This window comes from Eumetopias jubatus, unplaced genomic scaffold, assembly GCF_037043125.1.
Source record: "Eumetopias jubatus isolate StellerSeaLion01/CBP00866 unplaced genomic scaffold, mEumJub1_p1.0 scaffold_17, whole genome shotgun sequence".
Lineage (NCBI taxonomy): Eukaryota > Metazoa > Chordata > Mammalia > Carnivora > Otariidae > Eumetopias > Eumetopias jubatus.
Window position 1 is genome coordinate 57,778,982 of NW_028274823.1, and position 12,765 is coordinate 57,791,746.

General features: G+C 47.5%; 1 protein-coding gene across 1 annotated transcript in view; it reads right to left on the reverse strand.

Annotated features, from left to right (window-relative positions):
• Nucleotides 1-3,510, reverse strand: part of MACROH2A2 (macroH2A.2 histone) — a 29,759-nt gene extending 26,249 nt beyond the window's left edge. The window contains exon 1 of the mRNA XM_028109686.1: nucleotides 3,339-3,510. Within this exon, the coding sequence (XP_027965487.1) occupies nucleotides 3,339-3,510 (172 nt within the window). The remainder of the gene's footprint in view (nucleotides 1-3,338) is intronic.
• Nucleotides 3,511-12,765: the final 9,255 nt, after the last annotated feature.

Sequence of the window (12,765 nt, forward strand, 5' to 3'; positions counted from 1 at the left end):
CCTCCTTTCCTAAACAAAGTCAATTGATGGCCACCACCCCACCCCAAAAGTAACAACCCCCCCTTTTACTTACCCAACAATGGCCTGCAATTCTACTAATAATGATTCATTCGTTTGGCTTAAAACTTTTTGTTTCAGTAAAATGAAGTACAGACCCAAAATATAACACGTTAAAGGAGTTGGTCATTATCTTTGCCCTGAATGATTTCATCAGCTTTTAACAGAAGGGACAGCAGAAGAATGACCATTTACTGAGTGTATCCTATGCACCGGGCATTTTATATACGTTGGTTCATGAATGGAGTTAAATGAGTTAGGTCTGGAAACACCTGAAACTCAGAGAGGTTCAGGAATTAGCCCAAGGTAACAGAGCTGGTAAGCAGATACACCAGGTTTAAACTGACAGGAAGGGAAGCAAGGGACGCAGAAAATAGGCCTGGGCTTCAGAGGACCAACCTCACCTCCAACTCTTGGCCCAGGACCCTGCTGGCTGCTGGGACTGGCCCCTGGGACACAGTGTTATTGGCAACGGCCTCCTTCCAGCTGCTCATCCTCTCACCTAGTTCACGTCCAACACACTGGCAAACCCCGCTGGCTTTGCCTTCACAATAGATCGGTACTCTGACCGCCTCTCGGTACCTTCGCTGCCCACTCACCGGATCTCTGCAAGAGCCTTCTTGCTACTTACCCTGCTTCCGCCCTGGTACCCTCTCCCCACAGGGTCACGTCACTTCCACGTCCGCTAGAAACCCTCCAGAACTCCCACGGCAAGCTCTTCTCCCCCACCCGCCCATTCTCCTCGGGCCTCCTCTACAGGCCAAGCCCTCCCTCGGCCCCCGCGTCCCGCCCACTGGCGCTCCTCCAACTCCCTGCACCTGCCTTCCCCCTGCCTGGAGCGCCGGCCCGCAGACACGCGCATGCCCACTCCCGGCCCGGCGCCCGGCGCCCAGCGGGGCCTCTGACTCGCTAGTGCGATTCACAGCCCCCGCTCGCCCCCTTATTCCCGGAACACTCTCTCTCCTTCCTGGCTTTGTTTGTCCCCTAGCATTTGTCACCATCTGAGAATCACACACACTTCACTTATTTGTTTGCTGCTTCTCCTCCCCAGAATGCACCTGCTCGAGGGCAAGGATTCCCGCCTGTCTGGGTCTGTGCTGTAGCCTCAGCATCGAGAACACCGGGCATATAGGAAGTGTTCAATAAAAGATTGTTGAGTGAATGGAGGGTGATGAGTAATCAATTTGAAAAACTGGTTCTACTTTGGGAGATACTATAAATCTTTAAAGATGTGCTGGCTCCAAGTCCACAGTGTGACGTTCGGGCTTTAGTATGCATTGCTATGGGGTCCGGTGGCTCTAATCCGAGATAAATTAAAAATCATATCAGTGATCTGATTCTAATACCGGGGAAGAGTCTAAGGACTTGCTGTGTACACTGACATGTTGATGCCTAACAAATATTTGTTAAATGAATGAAAGGAAAACATCAGCTTTTATCAGAACCATAGACTAAGAGATGCCAGTGATTCAAAAGGCCAAAGTTGGTTCTGTTATGCACCAAGTTTAGACCTTCACCGAGTGGGGGCAAGGGATATACTTAACTATTGTTTGCGTATACCAGCATTATAATGGGGCAATGTAGTGTAGTAGAAGTCCGTGGCTTAGGGTCGAATGACCTCAGGGAACCCCCACTTCCTGCTTGGAGGCTATAGGATCTCTGGTTACTCGGTGTCTCCCAGTCTCACTGGGTGATGTGGACCTAACAGGTAGTTTTAAAGCTTCATTCACCTTTCCCTCTCTGAGCCGGCAGATTTCTCCACCAGATTCGCAGGTCTCATTCCAGACCCAGTGAATCAGACCACAGGATGTGTATGTGGGGTGGAGGTGGGGGAGCGCAACCAGGATCCTGCCTTTTAAACAAGCATCCTCGAGCATTTAGGCTGCTGCTACTACAAGCCTGGCTAGAGTCTCACTCCTCTGAGCGGTCCCTGGACCAGCATCAGCATCTGCTGGGAGCGCATTAGAAAGGCCGGGTCTCAGGCCCCACCCCAGACCTTGTCAACAAGATCCCCAGGACGGCTGGCGCTTTGAAAACACTGCTCTCTCACACTTGATTGGACCAACTTACCCAGCCCTCCCCCCCTTCTCTCCAACCTCCTAAAGGGTGCCAGTGAACAACTTTTAGCCCAGGGACAAGCCTTTCATTTCACAATAAGGGACAGGCTTAAGATGCCAAGGTCTGCCTGAGGAAGCTCCAGGGAGAGAAGGCTTCCACGAGTGGATCAAAGCAAACCTTTCATTGCTAACGTTGCTTGGTGACAGATGGGGGACCAAGAAGGCAGAACAGGATCGAGCATCGAAGAGGAAGAAGAGATTGCTCTTGAGGGAGAAGCAGAAGGGGAAGAGGGACCTGGGACCAGAAACTGGGTCCAGCCTTGCCACACCCATGGGTGCTCATGCTGTGGCTACAGGGGGCTCGGCTTCTGGGAGAAACAGTTTGGAGAGGTTTGCTTTGCCCGGAGGACTGCCCAAGGGATTTAAACCTGGCACCTGGGGGATTTGTTAACCTTGGGCAGAGTCAAAGACATTGTTGCTCATGGCTAAAATGACCCCTCAAGGAACTAATCACACTTACTTATTCATATTTTTATTTTTATATATTTTATATATTTTATTTATAAATATGTTATATATTTTTATATCTTTTAAAAGCATCCTTGAGATTTTGAAGTATGGTTTCTGTTTAACTGTGACAGAACAACAATAAGAAAGCTAAACGGTGCAGGGGGCAGTGTCTGGGTGGCTCAGTCGGTTAAGTGTCCAACTCTTGGTTTTGGCTCAGGTGACGATCTCAGGGTTCTGAGATTGAGCCCCGTGTCAGGCTCTGCACTCAGCGGGGCGTCTGCTTGAGGCTTCTCTCTCTCCCTCTGCCCCTCCCCCCACTTGTGCACTCTCTCTCTCCTTATTTAGAGAAATAAATCTTAAAAAAAAAAAAAAGAAAGAAAGCTAGGGGCACCTACTCCGCATCCTCCACCCCCAATCTTCCCTGGAGTTTCTCTTCTGCAGGAACCTAGACTTTTACAGGCTGTGTTTGCCTAAAGCAAGACACACCTTTTCCACGGCTGGTCTAGAAAAGCCATTTGATGGCGTGTTCTCTTCTTTCCATGTTGATTACCTGTCATTACGCCCTCCCCTAAAGGCTGTAAAATGAATCTTAGCCAAGCAGGCAAGCGGAAACCCCATTAGCACCCCCAGGAGCCTCGAGCCAGCTGCCGAGGGAAGCGATCCTCCCTGTCCTGGGGTGGCAGGGGCGGGGAGCCGGGAGGGGTGACACGTTACCTGCCAGGTACTCGATGACTGCCGCCATGTAGACGGGAGCACCCACGCTGATCCGGTACTTGAAGGTCCCTTTCTTCAGGTAACGCATCAGCCTGCCCACGGGGAAGATGACACCGGCCCTGGCCGAACGGGACAGCTTGGACATTTTCTTCTTCCCGCTCCGGCCCGACATCTTGCCTCAGTTTCCCTCTCAGCTTGCTGACACGGAGGCCTCCCGGCACTAACACGATGCTGAGAAGGAAAGAAGGCAGGGTGAGGAAGGTGGGTCGGCAAGCATTTGGGGAATGGTGATGGGGCACCAGGACACAATGTGACACATTTGGTGGTCCTGGGGAGGCAGCTGAGACCTGGCTGTCACCGCAGGCCACTGAGGGCTGGGAGCTGGGCATGGGGGCTTCGCAGGGCATCGGCAGCCACCCTGCAAACATCTCCCCACCCTGTTGAGTCAGCCCAACCACAAGCGGAGAGGCCAAAGAAAGTCACTAGAGAAAGGGGTCATGGTGCTGTTGTCTGCAGGACAATGGCCCCAAAGATGCCCGGAACCCCTGCATATGGCAAAAGAGACTTTGAAGATATGATGAAGTCAAGGATCCTGAGATGGGGAGATTATCCTGGAGTATCTGGGCGGGCCCAGTGTAACTGCAAAGGTTCTTTTAGGAGGGGGCCGGAGATGAGCGAGTAGGAAGAGGTGTAACGGGAGAAGCAATGGATTCTCCCCTCAGAGTCTCCAGAAGGAACCAGCCCTGCCAACTCCTTCACTTTAGCCCAGAGAACTTGATTTTCACCTTCTGACCTCCGGAACTGTCAGGTAATAAATTCGTATTGCTTTAACCCCTAAATTGGGGCTAATTTATTATAGCAGCAGCAAGAGAATGAATAGAATTCCTGACTTCAGAGGACTTAGTTAATAGTTAATAGGGCAACGCCTATCATGGTTAGCGCTGACTGATGACCCAGAGGGGCTGTGCGTTTCTCGGATGGAAGTGCTTTTCTAAATTCTCCAATCGTATAGCCTTCTTAAAAACAGAAATACGTCAGAAGATGCAGTTTGTTAAACATGCTAATGCAGAGTAACCAAACCTAGCAAATTAAAAGCTACAAAGCAGCCCAAGCTTCTGCTCCTTGGAATGAGGAGTCCAGGCTGATTTGGGGGAGAAACTTCAGAATCAGCCCGAAGAGGAGACTTCCAAGTACAATGCACCGAGAGACACGCCTATAGCTCATTGTTATTTCAGGAAGCTATCTTCTGTATGAAGATAAGATAATTATATACTTCCGAAAAGCTCATTCAGAGAGTCATAATAGAGCTTCACCCATTGGTTGAGGAAGTACTGTGACCAAATGATGGGATATATTCCAGAATAAGTAAAAGCAAATGAGACAGGACAAACAGGCATGACCAAAGGGGGAAAAAAGGAAACAAAATCTCTAGGAAATGCGTTAATGAATCAAAGTTCTCTGCTCCAAGGGCAATGTCATTTTCACTGGCCATTTCGTTTGGGAATGCAAAATAAGAAGGTCAAAAAGAAACTGAGACTGGTCCTGTTGCGGAGGCTGCCTGTCTCACACGCTAGCTAGGCCAGTTTACCAACAGCCAAGGTGGCCATGAAAAGGTCCAAGAAAGTGGGGAAAAATATGATGGAAGAAAGTGCGACACAGAGGCACAGCTGATAGGAAAGACATGAAGCTGGGATTTATTTAATCTGGGTGGAAGAATGAACAGAAAGTTCAGGTTCCTAAAGTAGTTGATTACGCTGTTACCACAGAAGAGTTTTATGTAAACACCATGGATTTGGCAGCCAGCCCCACCCTCGACGTCTCCTTATCCCAAAGGTGAATAATGTGCGTTTGAGGCATTTTATTACGTACTTCACATACATTATTTTTTACGTGCTCATATGCACTTACTATACTCCTCTTTTATGAGTCGTTTTGCCATCAAAAGATACAGGTATTCATCAAAGTTAAGTTCAAGCAAAGAGGAGCAAATAGCCTTAGAATATTATCTCTTTCATAGAAAGGCACAGGGATCAAACGATATCACCCTTTTTAAAACTTCCACATTTTCTGTGCGTCCTCTGTCCTAGGCTGCTGCCTCTCAGTGAAGCCACTCAGACGTCCTCCCTTGGAGAAAGGAAGCGACTGCAATATTAAGGTCCTAACCATCTATTTACATTAAGGAAGCCGAGGTCAGGCATCCGTCTGTTGGTCATCGCTGACCCAGGGCACAGGGGACTCATTAAGCAATGTGAATTGGTCCTGTCCCCAGAGAGCGCTACACGACAGCTTTGTTAGCCGGTGGTGGTGTCCATAACGGAGGTGGCTCCTGGTACAGTGGAAAGCCCCCAGGATCGGGAGCAAGAAGCCCCGGGCCAGGTCCCGCTTCTACATAACTAGCTGGGCAAGCTCTGTGTGTCATTGGTGTGGGCTTCATCTGTAAGATGGGGAGGTGACTCATTGATCCTGAAGGTCATTCCGGTCTTAAACACCCCAATGTTCATGAAATGCACTTTCAAATGGTTCTGGTAAAGAAGCTTTAGTCCCTTTAGGAAATGAATTCCGAAGAGTTGAGAGCCTGTACAGGTTCATAAAGATGTATTAGCAATGGCCAATTATGTGCTTTTTGCAGTTACGGGTAAGTTGGGGGAGGGGGAAGATTAGTAGCTCTGGTTGCCAAGGAAACCACCTGAAAAGTCCATCACAGAGTGGACTCGTCCTGTGGATACTATGCACGCTAGATGGTCATGATCTCTCATACTGAGAGAGAGAACGACGCACAGGGCACAAATACCCCAGGGGCAGGACCTGCTCATCCCTCCCCACCCTGCCATATTTTTCTCAAACGAAAATAACCAGCGAGTGACTGAGTATGCAGGATAAAGCCACCTAGCGACTCCCCCAATGTCAGCCAAGAGGAGTCACAAATTTCCCTAAAAACAGGTGACTGTAGGGGACTGATGCTTAAAGCACTCATGAAGATAAAACAACCAAGTAGGGAAAACCAGGGTCAGATCAAATAGAGGAGCATTCTAGCTGCACAGTGTAAAATGTAGGGATCACCCCCAGGCATAGCGTTTTGTAACCAGACTTTCTTTTTTGGCTTCCAGACTTTCCTTCAGGTTAGGGCCTTAGAGCTGGGGATGCGGCTCCGTCTGAGGTATCAGTGGGAGACCGTGCCTGGGGAACCCATCTTTGTAGACACTGCGCTGAGCTTAAGAAGCTGGGCACCCAACTCCTGGGCCCGGACGCTGGGAGGACCCGGACATTGTAAGAATCAGACCACATCCGGGAATTCCTAAGGATTCAGAGGATGCTGACGGAGCTGACATGTCACACCTACTGGACCCCACAGGTGGAAGGAAGTGCTTGGCACCCACCGTTGCTCCAGAGAAGACCCTGCTTTTACAGACCACCCCTGTCCCCAGCCCGTGCTGGACTCTGCCTGGAGCGGTGAGACGTTGTAACCCCTAACTTCTTCGTTCCCAGGACACCCTTTCCCCAGACTCTATCCAGTCTTGGGAAGTCAGCAGTTAAAAACCTGAACGGGTTTTTATCTACTTCCTGTGAATCTCCGAATCTCTGTGGAGGGCCACTCGTCTACAGAGAAAAGAACTATGGCAATGAGAAATGTGTTTCCATCAGACTAATACTTAAATGTTTACATTTATTTACCTTCTGCTCTATAACAATTTCTTCTCTAATTAGGCAAAGCTAAGGACTACAGTACATTATGTTTGTTTACAAGTTTGAAGACAAGAATATGGCTGGATGAAGCTCTCCCAGTGGTTACAGGCACCACATGAGCGCCCCCTGGAGGCTGCACGTGGCCAAGCTCTACCCGCCCCACCCTCCAGGCCAATCCTGGGGTATCCTGGAGTCCTTAAGAGGAATTGGGAACCAGACCAGAGATAACCTAGATCTGCAATATATCTGTCCTTTCATCTCGGAGAGACCACGAAAAACCAAGATACAAAGTCCCCTGATTACTTGCAAAGCAAAGGGGAGAGTTTTCAGCATGCTAACAGTGGGGACTCGGGGAAGAAGGCCGGAACATGCCTTGCTGCCTGCTCCTTTCCCTTTCCCTCCAAAAGCACAGTTGGAAGAACAAGACTGGTTTTGTGTGTGTTGGGCAAAGGGCACATTCAGACTCCGTTGTTTTAGGGCTTATTCCTATGATGGGGTTTTAAGCCCATAAGGACAGGGATGAGCTAGATTTTACAGATATCACAAAGGGTAAATATTAAATTGCAGCGTTGACTCAGACATGGGCAATAAACTCATGCCAGCCTATTCAAATAACTACTGTATTTCATTGATTTTATGATGCTTTTTTTTTTTTACATTTTACTATCTCTAGAAATCAGTATGCATCTTCCAATCTATGACATCATCAATTCAATGAAAGATAGTATTTATGAAGCATTTATTATTGAACAAGAAACTACATTAGTTGTGGAATATACACGGCCCTTGTCCTCAAATATTTTCCAATGAAGTTGCAAGATAGACCGTGACAAAATTTCAAAATAGATGCTAGAGACATTGTTCCCAAACTGTGCACCAAGGTACCCTGGGACAAGTCAGCAAGTGTTTAAGTTTTCAAGGGAAATAGAGTGATACTCAACCTCTGTCGGACCCTGCAACAACCAGGTCAAAGTGTTCCTACCAGGAGTTCATGACAGATTGTACTATCTTCTTTCTCATGATTCCATATCCTACAAAGCTGAGTTTTTGGTTGCTGCTGTGATTAAAGCAAAAGCCAGGGAAAAATCAATGTGGAACAGAAAATGAGAGTGGCAGTGTCCAACCTGATTCTAAGGTTTGAGAAGTTGTGCAGTGCCCAACAGGTGCACACACCCTCTTTGTAATTCATTGTGGCTATTTAAGAACGGGATACAAATATTCTTTTTTCTTCTTATTCACGTATTAGTTTTTTTTTTTTCAAGTAGCTCTTAATTGTTAGGATATAAATACTAAGTTGTTCGGACGTCACCACTTCATAAATAGAACTGATAGGCATTTCTTCTGGCCTAGGCGCTTGGAGGAAAAATGGTGGAGACACTAATTTCTCTGCGAACTGAGAAAGTCTGGGAACTTCCCTGTTAGGGCCCATCACCAACAGGCTGAAACATAATTATGACTTGCTCAAGGTCACTCTGAAGCAAGGAAAACAAAAAAGTTAAACAAGTTATTTAAAATTTTGAGTTTAGGGGTGCCTGGCTGGCTCAGTCAGTAGAGCGTGTGATTCTTGATCCCAAAGTTGCTAGTTCGAACCCCACATTGGGTGTGGAGATAGATGACTTAAAAATAAAATCTAAAATAAAATTTTGAGTTTATTTTATCTTTAAATCTAAGTAATATTTGCACAAAGTAATATAAAGCAAAAAGGTAAAGAAATGCATAAAATGAAAAGCAATAGTCTCCCACCCCACTCTTCCTACCCCCAATCTCGCTTCCAGAGGTTATTCTGTAACAGTTTTATAATTTTAGTTCTGGTGGTCACCTCCCAAGCTCTAGTGTTTATCCTTTTACTTTGTGATTTATTTCCACTTTTAGACAGTCTGTCAATGCCTAAGAAGGGCAAGAACTTTCTCCTCCCTTTTCTAGCTGCTGACAGCATACTGCTGTTTTTATTTCCTCTGCTGATTACCTTGGGAACTTTATTTATTTTTAAAGATTTTATTTATTTATTTGAGAGAGAGAGAGAGAGAGCATGAGCGGTGGGGGGGAAGGAGTAGAGGGAGAGGGACAAGCAGACTCCATGTTGAGCACGGAGCCCGATTCGGGGCTTGACTTGGGGCTCGATTCCATGCCCGTGAGATCAGGACCTGAGCGGAAATCAAGTTGGACCCTTAACTGACTGAGCCACCCAGGCGCCCCTACCTTGGGCACTTTAAATAACACAGTTCAAGCGCTGACTCCCCCAACTTCAGGTGTTCCCTCCTGAGCCACTGTTATGTAGGATGGGGCTGTGCACCTTGATCTCTCCCTGAACCCCCACTCCCTTCCCCCTCCCCATTCCTACCTCCTCTGCCCCCCTCCCCATTCCTACCTCTGCCCTCCCTGCCGCTATTGTCCCACGCACAAGCTTTATGTTTGGTTCCGGAATCACAGTGAAATCTTCATTTTGGTTCTAGGCTGAGGTTGAAAATGAAATGCTCATAGGCACCATTTATATGATTAAGACTTTGTAAAGACTTGCCCTTCAGAATCGAGTGGGTACTGGCTCTCATTTCCTTTCTGTGGTCCGGCACTGGGCGCCTCGGGTCTCAGTATCAACGAGTGGATCCTCTTTGTTCTGAAAACGTGTTGTTCAAAAATCATTCCACATCTCACGTGGCTTCATGTTTAGATCCTGTCTTTCTTACATGGCTCCCCGCCGCCCCCAAGTTCCGAATCCCTGTCGGCTCGGGTGGAGGGCAGTAGCTGTGTTCTACAAAGCAGCCGGGAACCCCGAACTAGTGAATAGTGAACACGGCTCCTAGGGGAAACAGGGTTAGGTGGCCGCAAGCCTCTGGTCACCACTTTTTCATCAACAGAAGCAATACACAACCTTGTTTTAAGTGTGCTTCTGTTTAAAGACACCTGATATAATATGTATTGTTGATTCATCAACATTGAACTCACAGGAATTAGCGACTCTCACTTAACCTTGAACGAACCTCCTCTAACACACGTATTTCCCCCAGAAGTCACATTTATTTGCAGCCTTCTTGTACTCAGGAACACTAGACGGCACTTCAGGATGGTGCCTGGGGGCCATTTCGAACAGTGGAGTCACCCATGGAAAGCACATAGATGTGCAAACCATGACACTAAACAGGCCATGGAAAGGGCATGGGTTTCCTGAGTGGGAGATGAAAGAGGAAGGCCAGCCTCAGTAGAACTCAGCTGGGAAGGTGAGTGATTCCGCTCAAATGTTTTGCTGCCCTGTGTGTGTCTTTGCAAGACTGAAAAAGCATTGATTTGGGGATGACAAATAAAGTTTGGCAAGCAGGCAGACTCCCCAATATGGAATCTGTGAGTAACGAGGGTCAACTGTGCTTTCCTTCGTTCTCGTTGACAAAAGAGAAGTGTGGCTTTACCACATCCTAAAAATCACCCAGCTTCTCAGTCATCGTTCTTTGCAGGGGCCACTCTCTTCCCAGAATCTTTTATCCTGAAGTCCTCTGACCTCTGACCTCATGCTCCAGTTTGGAATGGTCGCTTCACCCGGTGGTCATCCTGGGACTGCCTTCCTGGCTCATCCCTCACCCAACCTCCTCCTCCTTCTCGGCTTACTGCCTTGTTTGCTTGGGGTCAGCCTCCTGTCATTCTTCAGAGACAGTACAGGGAAGTACCTTTTGGTTTCTTTCTTTTCTTTTTTTAAAAGATTTTATTTATTTATTTGACAGAGAGAGAGAGCACAAGCAGGGGGAAGGGCAGGCAGAAGGAGAAGCAGACTCCCTGCTGAGCAAGGAGCCTGATGCGGGACTCGATCCCGGGACCCTGGGATCATGACCTGAGCCAAAGGCAGACGCTTAACCGCCCGAGCCACCCAGGCGCCCCTACACTTTGGTTTCTTCCACAAATGGGACTGTCTTTACTGAATGATCTTTGGAAGAGCATTTGGTAGGGGTTATAATTTTTATCATCAAAATCATTTTGCTTCAACATTTTGAAGCCATCAATCCATTGTTTTTTTTCATCCAGTGTTACAGATAAGTGTGGTGTCCCCAACCCCCCAAGCTTTTTAGATTGTCTCTTTCTGTTCTAAAATTTCACAAGGATGGATCTAGGCGTGGGTCTTCCCCGAACCCATTCACCCCGCTCAGCCCTTGGCGATAAAGCCTGTTAAATCAATCAGAAGACTGGTGTCTTTAATAACTCCGGGCATTCTCTGTTACAGACTTGATCATTCCGCCCCATCGCCTTATTCCTCCTGCCGGTCCCTTCTCTTGCCGGAATGCCTGTAAACCAGGGGTTGGAGCTCCCGGATTGCTCCTCCAAGTCTCCCATCTTTTTCCATTTTTTTTTTCAGTCCTCTTAACATCTAATTTTGGCAATCATATTATTCATTTCCAAGAGCTCTTTCTTGTTCTCTGGTTGTTCCTTTTTTACATCAGCCCCTTCTTTTATGAGCGCACCATGTCTTCAAGTCTCTCTGAGACTAGTTAGGGTGTGTTTACGTGATCGTCTGTTCTGGAAATTATTTGATTCAGTCGGTCATCCCATGTATTTATTTTCATCTTTCTCTTTCACGTCAGCTTTCCTTCAATGTCTGGTGAGCTCTGGTCATGCCTTCGTGTTTAAGAATGAAAGACAAGGCTGATCATTAGAGGCAGATAGAAAAGCTTTCCTCAACTGTTGTCAGCGAGGCATGGATCCTGCCTGGGACCTCTGGGTGCGTGCCTAGGGCCTGCCATACAGCAGGCACTGCCTGCGCGCCCAGTCAGGGACTGAGAGCCCCCAAATGCCAGAATGAGAAAGCATTACTTTGTGGAGCTGCAGACGTCCTAGAAATTCTAGACCTGCCCTGTAGTTGTTCAATTTCTCTCTTTTTTAAAAAATAAGCCTTAACAGATTCCTTTTTGTAAATAAACAAATTTATTTATTTTGAGGGGGGAAGGGGCAGAAGGAGAAGGAGAGAGAATCTCAGGCAGGCTCCACGCTCAGTACAGAGCCCGACGCAGGGCTCGATCTCGGGACCCTGAGACCACGACCTGAACCGAAATCTAGGTGGACGCTTAACCAGCTGAGCCACCCAGGCACCCCACATAGTTGTTCAACTTCTTTAGAGAGGAAACCTCAGATTGTTAGTTGGGGGGATAAATGCGGGATTGCCAGAAACCCTGCCGGGAGGAGGGGAGGCAGAGGGACCAGTTCAGCCGGCCGTTCTGGACGCAGACTCTCAGCAAGTCCCCGCCTCTCACCCTAACCACCTTCAGTGCAGCTGCCACTTGCCTTTACTCTTGCCCATGGCCTCCCGTGCGACACTGTCTGCATGGTCCGAGGCACTTTCAGTCTTCAGAAACTTGTTGAAATCACCCACCTGCTGAAGATCCACACCAGCCCCCTGCCCCTTTGCTGTTTGGTGTTTATTTACCTTGAAATTCTTTACCATTGTTTTTGGGGGCTCCAAGAGAGGGGAAGCACTTGTGCTCTGTCCATCACGTAGAGCTGGAAGTGGAAGGTGTCATTTTAACTTAACATCTTAGCAAACATCATTTGGGAATCAGCCTAGAAATGAGTACGCTGGTAAGGAGAAAAAGCTCAACTGTTTTATAATTGAATAATAATGTCATATTGAAAAATTTAGATCACTTTCATCACCAGGTGAGTCATTGGTCTTGAGATAATTGAGGAATATAAAATTTCATATCAAGAGATTATGTGAGACCCCTTAGTATAACCAAATCAAATTCAGTGTGTCTGTATTTGCCCGACT